Source organism: Helianthus annuus, chromosome 2, assembly GCF_002127325.2.
Source record: "Helianthus annuus cultivar XRQ/B chromosome 2, HanXRQr2.0-SUNRISE, whole genome shotgun sequence".
NCBI lineage: Eukaryota > Viridiplantae > Streptophyta > Magnoliopsida > Asterales > Asteraceae > Helianthus > Helianthus annuus.
Genome location: NC_035434.2, coordinates 119,087,948 through 119,107,112, shown reverse-complemented (window position 1 = coordinate 119,107,112; position 19,165 = coordinate 119,087,948). Strand labels below are relative to the sequence as shown.

General features: G+C 34.6%; 1 protein-coding gene across 1 annotated transcript; it reads left to right on the top strand.

Annotated features, from left to right (window-relative positions):
* The first annotated feature begins 7,577 nt into the window (after positions 1 to 7,577).
* Positions 7,578 to 14,179, top strand: LOC110920680 (xylulose kinase 2). The gene is made up of 12 exons (XM_022164873.2): positions 7,578 to 7,871; positions 8,073 to 8,138; positions 9,147 to 9,804; positions 9,876 to 9,964; positions 10,447 to 10,511; positions 10,612 to 10,667; positions 10,753 to 10,873; positions 10,957 to 11,031; positions 12,049 to 12,102; positions 12,520 to 12,614; positions 12,718 to 12,892; positions 13,796 to 14,179. The coding sequence occupies exons 2-12, from the start codon at positions 8,080 to 8,082 to the stop codon at positions 14,023 to 14,025; spliced, it is 1,677 nt and encodes a 558-aa protein (XP_022020565.1). The 5' UTR covers positions 7,578 to 7,871; positions 8,073 to 8,079; the 3' UTR covers positions 14,026 to 14,179.
* The last annotated feature ends 4,986 nt before the right edge of the window (positions 14,180 to 19,165 follow it).

Genomic DNA, 19,165 nt, shown 5'->3' with positions numbered 1-19,165 from the left:
ACACACACACCCACACCCATCCATTTTCGAGCTTTGATCTTGCCTTTCCAAGTATCTACAAGTGTTAAGGATTGCGTATAAGGAAGCTTGGTGCACTCGGATTGCGAAGAACCTCGCTACATTGCTTTTGTCCACCCGAATTCCGACTAGTTTCTTCCCTAGCCTCGAGCTAGTAGTAAGTGACTCTAAACGCCTTCTTGATCTATTCTAAAGTGGTTAAAATGAACTTTGTCGGTTAAAATTCATGAACTTACAAGATGGCATACTAAAAGTTTACTAAGATGTTAAATATGTTGGATAAAAGCATGAGAGTTGTGTAAAACTTGTAAGACTTGTTTTATTTTGATTATTTAGTGTTGACCTATGATTGTAGTAGCTCGGATCGTCATCTACCCGGCTAAGTCATGTCCATGAAACATGACCTAGAGTATGTTTAAGTGTAAAAGGGGTTAAATGATGAACACTACTACACATTAAGCATGAACTTGTGTAAAATCAATATTTCTTATGAAATAGAGTTGTAAACTAGTAGATCTACGGATCTACAAGTGGTATTTTCAAAGGACCAAGCGTCAAAAGAAATCATATTTTCTAAAACCGGGTTTCACATGAACAAGAGTGATTTTTGTAAACACACAAGTGTATGGACACTTGTATAACACAAAGTTTTGACAAAGAACTATTTTTGTAAATGTTGACAAGAAGTTGTAAAGATGTAACTTCTTTAAAAACGAGACTTTTAAGAAACCGAGTTGATTTATACAAAGATCCACCAAAAGTAATGAAAGTTACTACATATTTTGGACAAACCACAAGTTCATGTATTTTTGTGATTTATAACTATTTTGACTAGTTTGATGGTTTGAATATTGTTTATTGTTGATTAATGTTGGGAACATTGTTGATTTGATTTTTAAAAGAAAATGATATGCTTGAAAGCGTGGCCACCTCCAGTTACAGGGGAAACTCTGGCGAACTTTTTCCAAAAACCTAATACTTGAAAATATTTTCATCACAAGTATTATAAATATATTTCTAACTTGTTTTCAAAAATATAAATTTCGCCACGATTTTATTTACAACATTTCTAAGTGTCGGAGGTGGGATTTTCACAAAATAAAACTTGCTAAAATATATATTTAGAATATATATTTTCATAACAACACTTGTGAGATTTTTTTATGATTATTTTGTGAACTATACAAATATTATTTTTAGGGTAAAAATAATATTACCAAATATTAACGATTCCAAAATAATACGAACGCCTTCACAATAAATATTAAGCTACAACGGTATTATTCATACCACCCGATCTTTAAAACGTAACTTACGTATTTTCGGAAAAATACTAGTGAATGTGTATTTTGACAAGGATATTATTTTGGAAAAATTATAAGGATTAAAATAAAATATTTTTGGGAAAAATATTTATATTTTGGAGTAAGAATTAGAATATATTTTAAGTGAGACTTAGTAATATATTTCGAAGATGATACGAACGCACATGTATTAAAACCCCCATCCTTAGGAAGGAATATAATTACCAAATAATTACAAAGTGTAATTACGAAATAGTTGTCTAACTATTTCCCAAAGACATTAAACCTTAAGCTAAGGCACGGCCGTCCGTCTAATAGAAGTTAGTACGTGTAGGTCGTCACTCAGTAGATTGATCAGGAGATTTACTTGATAGAGACGCACCACTGTGAGTTCATGTCCCCCTTTTCTCTTAACTGTTTTCAGTTTTCTAAACTGCGGGGGTGAAATACATGTTACTATATTTACGAGTACTTTATACATGGTATGGTTAGCGTAAGGAGGGTTACTACTTAGATCATGTGAGTGGGTAGGCGCAACTTGAGGCCATTAATCCTCATTGTAGGACCGAGGGACAGTAGCGGTAGATCTATTTGGGTGTAGCGAGCCCAGCCCCAGGCCCAGCATAACGGACCTCGGGGTGACCTTGTGCCCAACGCCAAATCCGCTAGGTTTGAGTCTTCCTACTTGCACTTCACACATATCAATGGCCTTGCAAACCATTGGTGATCTCTTTTTTCTTATTTGCTACACACCAGGATTTTTATACATACAAAGGTTTTATTACTCACTTACACATGAACTCGCTCAACATTATTGTTGATTTTTCCAACTTACATGTATTTCAGGGAACTAAAGATCTGGCGCGGTATGTTACGTTTTCCCGCTGCATAAGAGTTACGAGGTCATCCAAGTTTAAGGGATGTGACTTTTTCCTGGACGAGTCACAATTCTTAAACTGTGTTTATTTCAGGTTGATGTTTGTGTCTTCTGAACAATGTTTTTATGTTATCAGGTTGTAGTGTCCGTTGCATGAGTCAACGTCTTAAGACAATGTTATGTTACTTATGTTTTAAAACTAAATTCAATGGATGATCTTGCATGGTTTTATTTTCATATAGCTTTGTTATGATTAAGCTATGGTATTAAGAAGTCACACCAAATTAACCACGCTTCCGCAAAGCCAGGGTGTGACAAACACCATGATGTGCATTTACTGATCGTAACACGTGTACAAGTTAATAATTTAATATGGAACATACAAGTTAATATTGTAACACCGTATATCTGGGATAATATGTGTTAAGCCTCTGTTATAATCTTAGTTTAACCCAACATGGTGTCATGTATAAGTTAGTGGTTTCGAAAACACCATGATTTGTATATACATACTGTAACATGTGTTACGCGCCTGACATGTATAACGTGTGTTAAGCCTCTATTATAACGTGTGTTAAGACTTCCAGAATGGATGCATAAACTCCAATAGTAACTTAATAACAACATAGTATACATGATATAACGTGTGTTAAGCCTCTTTTATAACGTGTGTTAAGACTTCCAGAATGTGTTAAGTCCATACCGTTTTAACATCATGTACTAGACAAAACAATAAGAGTCTCACATTACATATTACTAGTAAACGAAAATATATAGCACTAAGAAAAATGGTGGGCCGTTTACTATACCCATAACGGTATAACTTATATAACGTGTGTCAAGTCTCTATTATAACGTGTGTTAAGACTTTCAGCAAGTTACACATAACATGTGTTAGAGATTAAAGTACTGGTAAACTTGTAAAAAAGTACATTGCCTACAAGCAAGTTACACAAAAATTGATGCATAGAGCCCAAAAGCAACACAAATATGCTGAGGTCGACTTCAGGGCAGAAGTTCAGAAGGCCAGAACATTTTTAACAACACGTCCTAGACAAAATAATAAGAGTCTCACATTACATATCTATACTATATAATAAAAGAAACCAATGAAAGGACACTTGTCATTATTCTAGACCATCATTAATTTATATAATTATTATTTAATTTAAACTATTAAATTTAATATGTTTCAAACATTTAAGAAATCACGAATAAAGTTCCATAAAATATATTATTATTTATTTATATTAATTACTAGATTAGAAATTATATTTTAATTTTTTAATTGTAGATTATTTAATTTAAATTATTAAATTTAATATATATTTAAAATGCAAGATGAATAATAATAACTACATTTATCATACTAATAAATATTTATTTTTTATAATTAAAAAAAGAAAGTCATTAATCTAACTTCTAATACGATTTGCTAAGTATCCATATATTAAGATAAACATTAAGGGGTTGTTTGGTAGCCTCTAAATGGTCATTAAGAGGCTACCTCTTAATGGAACCATTAAGAATTTTACCAATGAGAAGGTAGAAGAATGTGACATGTGATGATTTACCATTCAGAGGTTACCTCTTAACCATTCAGACTTGAGTTTACCTCTTATTCATTCAAGAGGTTTTAAACCATTAAGAGGTAGCATCTGAATGGTCATTAAGAGGCTACCAAACAGCCCCTAAATATCATACTATGTCAGAATTCATATATTAAAAAAATGTTTTTTTTTTCACAACTAATTTCTTTAATTTCCTGTCGTTTGTGGGACTTGAACCCAATACCTTCCCCACCTTCCCCTTTCCAACTTAGGTGTTTTAAAGGCTTTACTTTTGCCAATGGACCACCACCCCATTGGTATATTAAAAAATGGTTATACATAGGATTTGATAAGTATCCATCCATATCTGTACTATATAATAATATCTTTGACTAAATATATTATCGATATAAATATAGGTGGGGTCTATTCGCACACGCCCTTAGTCTATTTAAACACTCCAAAGCGCCCCGCTATGGCCAAAGCTGGGCGCTTTGGTGTAAAGTCAACAGACAAGGTCTGACAGGTTCAGTCCTTGTCTGTTGACTTTACATCAAAGCGCCCCGCTTTGGCCTAAGCTGGGCGCTTTGGTTTTTTTTTTTTTTTTCAAAACGCCCCGCTTTGGCCTAAGCTGGGCGCTTTGGTTTTTTTTTTTTTTTTTTTTTTTTTTTTTTTTTTACATTTTAGGCGTATTTTTGACTGGTGACTGTTCTACGTTTAAGTTCAAATTTTACATTTTTGGTCCAAATTTTACAATATTTAATTTGTTTGTGCACATATATCTAAAGGTGAAGTCTCATCTCAATATTTAATTTGTTGAGTCATCTCACTGTCATGTACAACCCTTTCCAACTCTTTGACTAGTCCCATCCGTGCTATAGTATACATCCGTGCTATAGTCTCATCTAAAGGTGAAGTCTCATCTCAATATTTAGCAGTTCTTGTGGGCTCCACAATGCCACTTGCCACAATGAAATATAGTATACATTAGGGTGTAGGGAGTGGTTAGACAATTGAAAGTGGTAAACTTCAAAATTAACCAATGAGAGTGTGCCACGTCATTCAGTCATAAGTGTTTAAACTATGGTAGCGTTTGGAATGATCCATTTCATTCCATTGTCCATTCCATTACCTCGTTCATTCCATTCCCTCATTCATTCCATTACCACATACCAAACATACCCTATGTTGAAAAGGGTTGGCAATGGTTAGACACTTGGTGAAGTGGTAAACTTTTTTAAAAAAAAAGGTGTGATTGGTTAAAGATGGCATGGACCCCAGTACCGACGGAGCTTAAATGAGTTCTTGTTAACATTTTTTGAAAAACAAAATTCATCTATAATGCCGACACGAAAAATTAATATGTTTGAAATATAACTGCTAGCTATATTTGACTAATATAGTAAGATGATAGCTAGTCTACCTTTTTAATGTATTAGATCCCAACATTATTTAGTGAAATCTTCTAGTTTATATAATGGTTAAGTGCTTTTAGTGGCGAAGCTTGAGATTTCTAACTGGGGGGCGGAAGTCACCGTACCTAAAATTTCTATAAAACTAGGGGGTCGGAAACGTATATACCCAAAAATTTCTATACGAAATACATACTCTCAACTACTGAACGAAAAGTTAAATGTGTTTAATAATATTGACGTTAATTCTTTTACAATCCAAAAGTACGTTTGTGTTTGTTCAATATATGCGTTACATCACGTTAAAAACCGAATGTCACCGACACGACCCAATCAGATTCAATACGCACTTGTACGACCCAAAATGACAATATACATCATAATACTACAATTAATGAAAAAATACGTCATATACATGTACGGTAGGCGGCTGATACACATAAAACTACTCATAGGAGTACTTGTGCTTTCAAATCAAAATGATACGATATAATGGAATACGACATCACACGTAACCGATTTGATTCGGAACTTGCAGTATAGTCCATATATATTAAAAAATGATGTATAATGGAAAAAGCGTAAAATTTAGCCTATTATCGACGCGTTTGTGAATTAAAAACAATTTTAAAAAATTAAAAAAAGACCCTAAGCGCTGCGCTTTGACCTAAGAGGGGCGCTTTGCCCCAAAATGTAAAAAAAAAAAAAAAAAAAAAAAAAAAAAAAAAAACCAAAGCGCCCAGCTTAGGCCAAAGCGGGGCGCTTTGATGTAAAGCAACAGACAAGGTCTGACCGGTTCAGACCTTGTCTGTTGACTTTACACCAAAGCGCCCCTCTTTGGCCATAGCGGGGCGCTTTGGGGTGTGAAAATAATTTTGGCCGTGTGTGAATAGCATGGTCCTAAATATATTTATTTAAAATATATTATTGATATATATAACTAAAATTGTTATCAATAATATTAATAATAATAATAATAATAGGTTTAGAATCAAATACAATGACTCAAAAAATAAGAAGTCGTATAAAGGGTATCAAATAGACTCCGATTGACATCATTCAACCGACATTAGAACCGTCTTATCGAACTCTACGACTTTAATTAACATGTACGAGTTGATGGGTTACATTTATATTAACACATTTATGTCAATATGGTATGTAAATGTCTCTGTCTTTGTTTTGCATTTACAGGAAATATCTATACTATATAGTTTAAATTGTTCAACCCGTGTAACACACGGGGAACTAACCTAGTTACTAGTAAACGAAAACACAGATCACTAAGAAGGGATGGAGCTTCCATTGACGGTCTGTTTTTGCTGTTTATCTGCTACCTTTGCTGACTCATCTCTTGCATAAACTCCATTAACCTATTCCAACAAGCTGGTCATTAACATATATAACAAAAGGTCGTTACATATGTAGCTGTAAAAAAATGTAACATGTGTAGCTACGGGTTGTAGTAACAGGATATGCCATCTAGTAGAATCACCACCTAGTAAGGATGAAAAAAAAGACAAACATTTTATTGAAAATAACATCACCGAAAATCAAAGAACTCAAAAAAAAAAAAAAAAAACTCAAAAGTAATGAATCTAACTTCAAACCCATATGTTTGAAACACATATAGATCTGAAACAACTAAGAAGACGGATTTTTGAAGAAAAAAATTGGGCACACAAAAATTTCTTCTTGGTCTTGATTTAAAATTTTGAAATAAACAAAGGATGCTCTGATTTTAAATCTATCAAATATCATAAAAAGTATAAATCTAAACAAATTACATAAATAACAAAAGTAAGATCTTTAAACGTGTTTCTCTCACACACATTTGTGCGTGTGTTCTTGGTGTCCGGATGAACAAGATGAATATTGTTGTTTCTCTCTCCCAAACATCAGTTTTGTCTCTCTAAAAACAGAATTAAAGATGTGATGAGAGCAACACCTTACTTTCTTTTCTTGAAGAGCTTTGATAATTGCTTCGATCCTCAGATTTGGTGGCTTCAATAGAAAGGAATGAGTATAAGATCTACATCTAGGTCTTTGAGAAAATGGTTTGTTCAAATCTGATAAAATTGAAAAAAAAAAGTGTTCTTGATGTTTTTTAGAGAGAGAAAGATGAAGGAGTTGGTAGGAGGGTGAGGTGAAGTACAAAACTTATGATGGTGAATGAAATGACTTACAGTCATGTATTAGGGTGTGTATGAAAATGATACAACATGTGTAAAAAGACAATCCTACCCTCCAAAACTCTAAAATCATATATTGATATAGAGCAAATTTAGACTACACAATAGGGTTTGCTGAGTTTTCTCATTTAATTAGGTTTTCTCTCAATACTTACCCTACTCTTTAAATAACATAAGATACTGATCGACTCAATCCTTAAATTTAAATAAGATAAGATATTGATAAATATAATAACTAATCGAATAATCTTATCCATCATCACTTCAATTTTTCTTTTTAACGTCAAATTTCTTTTGTTCCTAATTGTCTGAGACTTAATCCAAAACCTTCCCCTCCTACGATATCGAATGTACCACCACCATCCATCATTAATTCTAAAACCAAATTTATAGCAGCAACATACTCGCTATATCCCAATCCCTAAATCTCTTCAAAATCCTAAATCATCACCAATTCAGATCAAATACAAGTATACTTGCTGGATTTGACACAGAAAGAAGCCGGTTACCTCTTCAAGGTATCGTATCTGCTCTTAATTTATAACGATCACTTATGTTTTGTTTTTGTAGAGATTGACCTAGTTTACTGTGCTTTTGAGTCAATTAATTTGATTTCTTGTATCAAGAGTTTGAATTAGGGTCTGTTCATGTGTCAGTTGAGTAATGCCGATTGTATTTTTAGTTTTGCTATTTTAAAGAAATTGTTTATCCTGCTGCAGATTAGTGATGGAAGGTTTGTGTCTCCCAAAGGATGCTCTTTTTCTTGGATTTGATAGCTCCACACAGTAACTCTCTTTCTTTCTCTACTCTATGATTATTAAGTTATTCAAAATTGATAATTTATTTTTAGTAGCTCTGAATATAACAACAGCTTTGAGGGTTTTTTTTTTTTTTTTTTTTTTATGTTGGTGTATATTTGAGTCTTGGGCCAGAAAAAGTGGTGGCATTTATCTAATTAGGTTTTTTTTTTGAGCCAATTATCCGCGCTTGCGGTATGCGCATATAATGTATATATGTGTGGGCTCTTGTGGGGGGGAGTGAAAAAGCACTAAATTTAACGTTATTTTACTTATTTCGTGAAAATAACGTTAAAAAGCAAGGGGCAGTTAGTCATGCATCATGTGGTGGCGTTAATAGTCGAAAGACAAGGGGTACATGCGCTAATCGGCTTTTGTCCCAATTGCTGAGTGTTACCTTATGTCCAAGGCTTGATGCAAGCCGAGGGTCTCACTGGAAGCAGCCTCTCTATTCCTATGGATGGAGATAAGGCTGAAGAACAAGGGGGTACATGCGCTAATCGGCCTTTGCTGAGTGTTATGTGCCTTATGTCCAAGGCCTGATACAAAACTACTATTGAGCCAGGAGTCTCACTAGAAGCAGCCTCTCTATTCCTACGGGGTAGAGGTAAGGTTGTCTACATCTGACCCTCCTCAGACCTTACCTTAGCTTTGCTATTGGTGGGATTTACTGAGTATGATGATGATGATGACAAATTATTTATTTAGAACAACTGTAGGGCTTTTCTTGAGCTAGGCATTTGTTTGATAAATCTTGAGCTAAGAACAATTGTGAAGTTTTCTTTAATAAGCTAAGCTATATGTTAAAATGGGATCTTGAGCTAACTACTGTAGGTTTTTCAGTTTAGCCGGTTGTTCAAACCAAACTTCATTTAGGTAGCAACAAATCGTTGGTTTGTTGAAATTGATTATTTTTCAGAATCGGGTCATAAGATAAGAATAAATATGACCTCCTTGAATTGAGTATTTGTAAACGTATAATAATTTTGTTCACAGGTCACTCAAGGCGACTGTGTTGGATTCTAATCTCTGCATATTGACTTCTGAAATAGTCAACTTTGATTCCGAACTACCCCATTACAAAACCAAAGACGGTGTCTACAGAGACTCATCAATCAACGGCAGAATCGTTTCCCCTACCCTAATGTGGGTTGAAGCACTAGACCTAATTCTTCAAAGACTTCAAGACTCAAAAAAAATCGATTTCAACAAACTCGCTGCTGTTTCGGGCAGCGGGCAGCAACACGGTAGTGTGTACTGGAAAAAGGGTAGCTCTAACATTCTGTCATCTTTGGATCCTAGAAAGCCGTTGGTTGATCAATTCGGTCAAGCATTTTCAACAAGAGAATCACCGATTTGGATGGATAGTAGCACAACAGAACAATGCAGGGCTATTGAGAATGCTGTTGGCGGTCCGTTAGAGTTATCAAAGCTGACTGGCTCCCGGGCCTATGAACGGTTCACGGGCCCACAAATTAGAAGGATTTTTGAAACGCAACCTGAAGTTTATAATGATACCGAACGGATTTCACTTGTGAGCTCTTTTGTTGCATCTGTTTTGATCGGAAAGTATGCATGTATTGATCACACAGATGGGTCTGGAATGAATTTAATGGATATTAAGGAAAGAGTTTGGTCAAAACAGGCTTTGAAGGTTTGTATCTCATGAATATAATCAATTTATAGTTTTTAAATTAAAAACGGTGCTTTTAATTTTGTATGTAGGCCACAGCTCCGGATTTAGAGGAAAAACTTGGGACGTTAGCTCCTGCTCATGCCGTTGCTGGTTTAATCGCGCCATATTTTGTTCAGAGGTTAGTGTATTACACATCAGTTTATTTTTATTTGCAAACGAGTAAAATGCCATTTTCGTCCCTCAGGTTTGACCACTTTTGCGACTTTCGTCCAAAGGTTTGTTTTTTCGCATCTGGATCCAACAGGTTTGAAATCTTGCCATTTTCATCCGACTCGTTAACTCCATCCATTTTTAACGACAAGTCAGGGGTATTTCCGTCATTTAATCTTGCCATTTGAAATAAACAAAACAAATAGCTAAAATGTCGAAAATGCCCCTGACTGAACATAAAAATGGATGGAGTTAACGAGTCGGATAAAAATGGCAAGATTTCATACCTTTTGGATCCAGATGCGGAGAAACAAGCCCTTGGACGAAAGTCTCAAAAGTGGTCAAACCTCAGGGACGAAAATGACATTTCACTCTTTGCAAAATGATAAATTTTGAAATCAAGGGTATTATAGTAATTTCACAAGATTGTAACGTTGTGATTTCTTTCAGGTACCAATTCAACAAGGAGTGTTTGGTTATTCAATGTTCAGGAGATAATCCGAACAGCTTGGCAGGTGAAACTTTCGTTTTTTACATTTAATATCATCAAACGGTTTAATCGTCGTATTCTTTGACTTGTGAAAGTCAAACTTGATCGGAAACAAAATTTGACAGGATTAACGATCAATACACCAGGGGATTTGGCAATCAGTCTTGGCACCAGTGATACTGTAAGTTTAAGTTCATTTTTTTTATTCTTTTAACCTCGCTGGTCAAATTTGTATTTATTCACTGTAAGTTTAAGAAAATATGCAGGTATTTGGGATAACCATGGATCATAAGCCGAGCATAGAGGGACATGTTCTACCGAACCCTGTTGATCCTGAAAGTTACATGGTTATGTTATGCTACAAAAACGGGTCTCTAACTCGTGAAGGTACACTTCAAGATCTAACAAGAGTTTAGTTATGAATTAATTGATGCTACGTAATGTATTAAACAATCTTGTGATCTTGATAGATATACGTGATCGATGTGCGGATAAATCTTGGGATGTTTTTAATCAGTACCTGAAGCAAGCTCCAGCCTTGAATGGTTTGTTTTATTATTATTATTATTATTATTATTATTATTATTATTATTATTATTATTATTATTATTATTAAGCTTTTATTTTTATTTTGCCCCATATAAATTATTCTTGCAAACTTAGTGCTAGGCTATGTTGTCAAAGACGCAAGGCGTAGGCGACGCAAGGCGCAAAAAAAGCGTGGGCTTTTTTAAGAAAAGCGCACATAGAGAAAAAAAATATAAAAAAATATGTTATGCTTTGAAAATAAATAAGATTCCACATATATATATATATATAAAAAAAACTATTATATATGCCATTTAAAATCATGTAGCTAATAGCTAGTAGCAAAAGTTTAGGATTTATACACACGTAGTGATACCAAAAGTTACTAGGACTTGTATAAACGTTTGCGGTTACTAAAACATTTAAACTTATAGTTCATCATCAATCATCAAGACCATCATCAAAGTCATCAGAACTTCCATCAACATCAATTGGATATTCAGCTTCGGCTCGCCTCGCTGCGCCCGAGTCGCCTGAGCACCGTTTTTACAAAAAAAAAAAAAACCATTTTTGCGTCTAAGCTACCACCAGGCGCTATAGGCGCGCCTCGCTGCGCCCGAGCGCCTAGGCGCGCACCTTTTGCGCTTTTGACAACTATGGTGCTAGGTTATTAAACGTATTACGTATCAAAGTAATAACGATAGCTGCAAATGTTTTTGCGGTGTTTGCATTTTTCTATTAAAAATCGATTTTCTATTGACAGACCATCTCTCTCTCTCATTGACATACGTTCAATGCAAAACCACTTTTAAGTAGAGAACTGCGAGAACCGCATAAATATAGCCTTAAATGTGATATATAAGGTGGTTATGTAGTCACCTAATGCCCCTTGTATCTCTCCCACCATATCTGATCAACAATACGTACGAGTGCTTTTTATGGTTCTCTACTGTAATGTGCACACCCCTGTATTGGATATAGGCATACAAATGTTTATTTGTTAGGGCATCGTAAATGACTGTAACCGTTTTCAGGTGGAAAGCTAGGTTTTTATTACAAAGATCATGAAATTCTTCCGCCCCTCCCCAGTAAGTTACTTTCTTCGTTCTATTATCCTTTATAGTCTGCTTTCGATCTTTAAAATGTCAAATATTTATATTGAGTTCAGTGTTAACACTTATACCATCATGTTTTTCGTCATGGTGTGCAATAAATATTTTTTATGGATAAATGCAATTAGTAGAGCCAGCAAGATGGGCAGGTTGACCGGGTTTTGTTAACCTACAAACACTCTGTAGTTAATTTTATTAAAAAAATGTTTTTTACTGATAAGTGATAAGTAATTATGATTACCAAAACAATAGTATTAAAATGATATTTTCAATAAATAATTTTGACTTTTGTCTCTTAACTAATTTTTATTTGACCCATAAATCATTTGACTTGCAAAGTCAACGATGGACTCTAATTAGTAATTTAATTTTCTATTGTTTCTTGTTTGTTAGTCGGTTACCATCGATACACCCTTGAGAATTATAAAGGTGACACGCTGGATGGTGTCACTGAACACGAAGTAAAGGAGTTTGACCCTCCTTCTGAGGTTAGTCAAACATTTTAGTCAACGTATGGCAGGTCCTTCCCAAAGCCAAAATACATAAAATTACTCCCTAAATCAAGTTTCCGTAAATGTTTTTATGCAACAGATTAGAGCTCTTATTGAAGGTCAATTCCTTTCCATGAGAGGTCATGCCGAAAGATTCGGGATGCCATCTCCCCCGAAACGGATAATCGCAACCGGTGGTGCATCTGCAAACCACAGCATTTTGACCTCCATCGCGTCCATTTTCGGTTGCAATGTTTACACAGTCCAAAGACCAGGTAAATCTGTTGGTCCAGATTAAAGGGATGGTAATGGGCCGGGTTCAAGTTGGGTATTGGTAATCTCAAGCCCATACCTGCTTGCAAAGTCATGTTCCATACCTGGCCCAATATCATTCCGGTAGTTGTGGGGTAATTACCGGTAGGGTATCGGGTATACTCGTTCGTTTGTTAAAAAATTACCTGTTGGGATTTCCAAATACATTTCCTTTTAGCTGTTATAATTAGATAAACAGGATCAAGAACAATCGTGTTTGTGATGAACTCCAACCACGAATCTTTTTTTTATTAGACCATATGTGGCGTTATGCGACAAGTGGCGAAACGTGTAAGAGAGGGGCTTTATATCACAAGAGGGTGTAGTGGGGTTATATATGTATGGGGCTTTATATATATGTATGTATATATATATATATATGTGTGTGAGTTAGTATATGAAATAATCCTCCCTCACGCCGCTATGATTTTCACGGGAGAAGGAAAAAAATACCCCATAGCGCCCGCCGTAGTGGTGTTGGCGGCGCTATGGGGGCTCCATATACCATTTTGGCGTGATATAACGTGCCACTACAGGTGGCCTTAAAGTCAAACCGAAAAACCACCACACCGATACATTAATCTAACCCCTGTTTATACTAAACAAACTTGTGGAAGAAGAAAATCTATTCTAGACTCGTATTTTAATTTTAATCTTAAATAAAAAGAAAGTAATTTAACTAAAAAAATATAAGCTAGTTTATTTTTCCCAAGTTAACCAACTTGTCTTTATTTTTTCCTTTTTTATTTTGAATTTTAACTTCGGTTGAATCTAATCAACATTATTTTTAACAAAATCCATGATGAAAAAGACGGATTTATCATTGGAACATGTAATGATCTCAGTTTTGTTGCGACATTGAACAGATTCAGCTTCGTTAGGAGCGGCACTGAGGGCGGCCCATGGCTGGCTGTGCAATCGTAATGGCGGTTTTGTGCCTATTTCATGCTTGTATAAAGATAGATTGGAGAACACAGCTTTTGGATCTAAACTTGTTGCGACGGTTGAAGATGATAAACTCGTCGCTAAATATGGAGTTTTGGTGAAGAAACGTATGGAGATTGAGAACCAGCTTGTTCAGAAATTGGGACGTTGATTATATTTTGTAAAGTTGAAGTCATGCTTTGGGTTGTTTTTTACTAGTGAAAATAATTGACATTTGAAATTTTAATTTTAATTTTAATTTTGTAAGTTATCTTGTATGTTTAAAAGGGTGTTTGGGATTATGTTTTGAAGTGATTATTTGATTATTGCGTTTGTAAAACATAAATAATCTAAAAAAGTGTTTGGATGAAAAAGTGATTATCTGCCTCCAAAACGCAGTTTGCGTTTTGGAGAAGCATATACCCTACATGCTTTTTCAAAACGCAGTTTTGAAAACGCAAAATCTATATTGAAAACGCAACACCAAACACCCCCTAATTTGTTTTTAGTTAGTATGAGCTGGTTTTAACGAAAAAAGACCAAGTTAAATCGCTAACTACAATTTTGACAGTTCGGTTTTAATGGTTTTAACAGGGTGAACTGATTTTTTTTTTATATCAATACCTTTATGTTTTTGGTTATTCTGGTAAAATAATTAAAACTAGTGGGTTACACCGCGCTTCGCGGCGGGCAGCCCAATTTTTAACAAATTTAAAATAGAAACGTAGACGTAAGGGTAAAAATAATGTTAATCGTAGAATTTCGTTCGATATTGATTCGGTGCATTACGTTATCGTTATGATATGGGCAGTCAATGTATCAACTGGATGTTGACACGTGTTTTAAATAAACTAAAGCTTTGAATATATGTAAATCTACGTAGCGGGAATTCGGTTGGGATCGGTTCTGTTCGTTACGGTACCGGCACTCGGTATAAGTATAACAACCGAAAGAGAAACAAAAAAATAAAAGCCGTGATATGGCTATAAAAGGATATCAAAACGTGTTTTACATCAATCGAAAATAATAAAAACAAATATTGATACTGATATCAGCGTTGTTTAGTCGGTATTGGCCTTGTTCTCTTCGTTACCTGTATAATACCGAGTGAGATTGAAATTTAAAAAAGAAAAAGAAAAACCTAAAAAAAGACAAGAAAAAACAAAAACATTGTAGTTTTGCTTTGTGAAATGTGAACGACAATCAAAAGTTTAGTGTTATTAAAAACTCAAAAGTCACATACATAACTATTCCTCCGGTTGTGTTGAATTAAGATAACAACTAGTGGTATTCTTCGCGCTTCGGTGCGGGCTTTTGATCGGTATTTGTTTAGTTTGGTTCGTTATGGTACCTATACTATTTCGGCACTTGATATAGCAACCAAAAGAGATATACACGTTTGGAAAACAAAAAAATATCGCCAGTCACTATAGTTTACAGCATCAAGAAAATACTTTATTGGAATACGTTAGAAAAACCATAAAAATGAATACTCTACCAATTCCGATTTTGTTCAAATGGTAGCGGTTCAGTTTGTCACAATAAAAAAAAAAAAAAAAAAAAAAAACTATGTAGACATGTTCGAATTAAACTTTTATCAAATCGTAGAAAAGACACACATGTCTAAAAGTATAAACAAAACTTTATAAGAAAAAAATGCTTAAAAGTAATATAAATAGTAGCAATAATAATAAAACAGCTGAATATATAAATAAATTTAACAATCGGTGTGATGTGGTTTCATTTTGTTATAGAAAATATAATTCTTGAAAAAGGAATTTATGAGTAGCTGTAGAAAAATATGAGAACACATGCTAATAAGGGGCCAAAATGAAAGCAATGTGAAAAGTTTAATGGCTAAATTAAAAAATGCGGATCATCACTGTTTCTCAGCATCTTATGAATTAATATTTAGCAATTAGCAATTAGCAATATTTAGTAATTAGTAATAATTTGAAAAATGCGGCCCTTCGGCGGCTTAATATTTCGGTGTTAACGAATTTGATTTTTTAAAATAATCAGTAGCTTTTATGAAACTTCAAAATTTAAATGACAAAAATGACTCATGGGTAAAGATATACATAACTATACATTTTAAAAACTACAGAAACTATACAAATGTTAAATTTTAAGTGGTGAAAGCGAACCGTCAAAATCAAACTTGCTTAAAGTTTTTACGATGTTTGCAAAAGTCGTTAGACGCTCCCTAAGACTAGAAGGTATGGGGGCCGGCTTGGCCCGGCGCCGGACCCCCACACCGCCCCCTGGCCCGGCTTCCATCACAATCGGCCACCCATAGCCGGGTGGGCCGACCCTCCATTCAAAAATTTGACCGTTATTAAACGGCTATATTAATAAAAAAAAAAATCAATTTTCTTTTAAATAAATACCATAATCCCAATCCATTTTTATACCAATTTCTCTCATTCTACTCTCATTCTTCTCCATTTCTCATCCTTGTTTATAAAAATACTCTATATTTTTTATACCATTCTCTCCCAAACATGAATCCATTCAACCCAAACAACCCCAACCCAAACAACCCCAACCCGAATAATCCCAATCCGAACCAACCTAATTTTTTTTCTAGTCCCGCTTACACTCCGACTATGGATCCTTCGTGGGGGGCTTCGCAATTTCCGTTTTCGGTTTCTTTTTTATTTTTTAGGAAATGTAATTTTTTTTTTTATTTTCGGTTTCTTTTTTTTTTAGGGAATGTAATTTTTTTTTTTATGAAATGAAATTATTTATGTTGTTTGATGTGGTGTTTTTTAAATTTTATAAAGTTTTTATTACCTTGGTTATTAAATTAAACAATAGAAAATTATAAAATAATGAGGTGGGGCCCCATCCTCCATCCCCCTCCATCCCTCATTTGGCTCATCCTCCACGGGCTGTCTACGTGGCGCCTACGTGGAGGCTCATCCCCGTGGGGATGAGCCGAACCATACCCACTAGTCTAATCGGTCGATTAGGGAGTTGAGAGTACTCGACTTAGGCAGAGAATACTCGAGGAGTGCCCGGACATATTAAATTTATTACGAAATTATTTTTCGAATATGTCAAATATCATAAATTTACTAACATGTGTAACAAGATATGTGTATCAATATAAATATAAAAAATACTTGTTGAAATAGTAAAACATTTTAAAAATTGATATCTATTCTTTAATATATAATAGACATGAACATTATGTTTTATTTTTTCTAAAGTCAAACTCGGCCCGAATTCACCAACTATATCTGATTCTGGCCGAGGTTGACTGCGTTTGACCGATTCTGAGTAATTAGGTAGAGCTAAAGAAAGTTGCCTCGGCAACCTATCTTGTAGCAATTACTCGGGTAGTACTCGGCGGTTTTTACTGTTTGCTCGGTTTTTACGGATTTGAATACCCACTTTTTCTTTTGGTGTTTAACAAATGCCATAATGCCGTTATGTTTTTACAAAAAAATAAAAACTAAACATTATTTATAAAGAGATCGAAATTGAAGTCGAAATTTCAACATAGAGATCAAATTAATATTTCCAATTTTGACTTTTAGGTCAAACCCAAGAGCAACAACAATTAGTCAACAATCACAAAAGAGGGAAAGAAAAAACTTAAATCTTGATCAACACATCATTACCTTTTAAATATTTTCTAAAATTCTAAAACCACCCATCTACTCTAAACATATAATTAAAAAAAAAGAAAATAAAAACTATTAACTAAACATTTCCTGAAAAAAAAAACATAAAATCTATATATCTTTTAAACTAATCTTTTTTTTCTAGGTTAATGGAAAAGATTCATGCCTGGCTTCATCCTGTTATGCCTAAAAACCTCCCAACACAAACAAACGACGTCGTTCTTCATTCTACCACCTCAGTCAGTAGAATCCCACAAAACCCCTTGTGTTCATCAATGAAGACACAGCTTTCTCTTTGTAACCCACAAGGGCATCTTGGTCATCATCAACAAGAAGCGCCATTGTTGCAGACAGAATGAGGGTAGCACCACCATTGTTGTTGCACTGTGGTTGAAGGAAGTGTGAGAGAGAAGGGTATGTTTGTGACTGAAAATGCGATGAGAAAACACCATTTTTGCACAGGAAATGAGGGGAGGGGGTATGGGGGTTGGATGGAGCACAAGTCTAGAGAGAGAGAGAGAGAGAGAGAGAGAGAGAGAGTATTGGGATTTGAGAGGTAATTCCCAACTTTATTTTTGTATCCTTTTTGTGGCAAGAAGTCTACGATTTGTCTCTGCTATGTGTGTGTCTTATACCCCTCACACTATGCCAAAATCTTTATTTTTTCATTGTTTTATTATTGGTTATTTTATCATATATGTACATATATAGATAAATTTTGGGGTACATTGTTACATGTTTAGAACCAAGAAAAATGTTTTTTTTTTTTTTTTTTTTTTTTTTTTTTTTTTTTTTAATAAAATGCATTATAGTTAATGTTGCATACATAAGGAATTTATAGAACTAATAGAAGTGTTAGTTATGATCGGACTGGTCGGTCGGGACTGAGAACTGATATGGGATTGGATTGGTTTAGTTAAGTTAAGGATGTGTTATTTGATGGTTCATTTATTACTTTAAGCTTCATATTTGTTAGGATAAGAGATCCCGGGAATTGATACTATAAAAGTGTAATAAATACTGAAGGATACTTAGGCTTAGAGGGTGGTCCCCCTTTCTGCGTAAAAGCGATCAGAATTCGAACATGTCGCGTTTACTGGGAAGGATCAAACCATGGGAAGTGGGAACGGATCTACAGGGCTATCACCTTCTTTGGCCAGATCTTCCAACATTTTCACAGTTACAGTTCACCGCGCCCTTGACTAAACTAATAGAAAGTCACGGGGCTTGAAAGCTTACCTGATTATTAGAGAAAAGTTTGGAACCCTAGTTTTGGAGTTTTCAGCTCAACCTAGGTTAGCCATCGGAGGCACTAGTTTTGGAGTTTTCAGCTTTGTGCTGATGTGTAGTTTCTACCGAACATCAAGTTTCAATAACTTGATGTTTCCAGTGAAGTTTGTGACGCATGAGATTTCTAGTGATTGGGTGATGATACTATATGTTTGTGAATGGAGTTTAGTGCTGAGTATGTCGCTTAGTCGAGAGAAGAATAATCGATACATCGTTTTTAGTGTTGCTGAGGTTTCTATTGAAATTGAAGTTTTAACTAGTGTTGATGCCAACATCAATGTTAAAGAAAGCTTGTTAGAAGAAATGACAACAAATACCTAAATGCAATAGCTTAGAGGGTAGAGATAGAATCTTTGCGTGATTTACATTATTTTTTTAAGAAGTTTATGA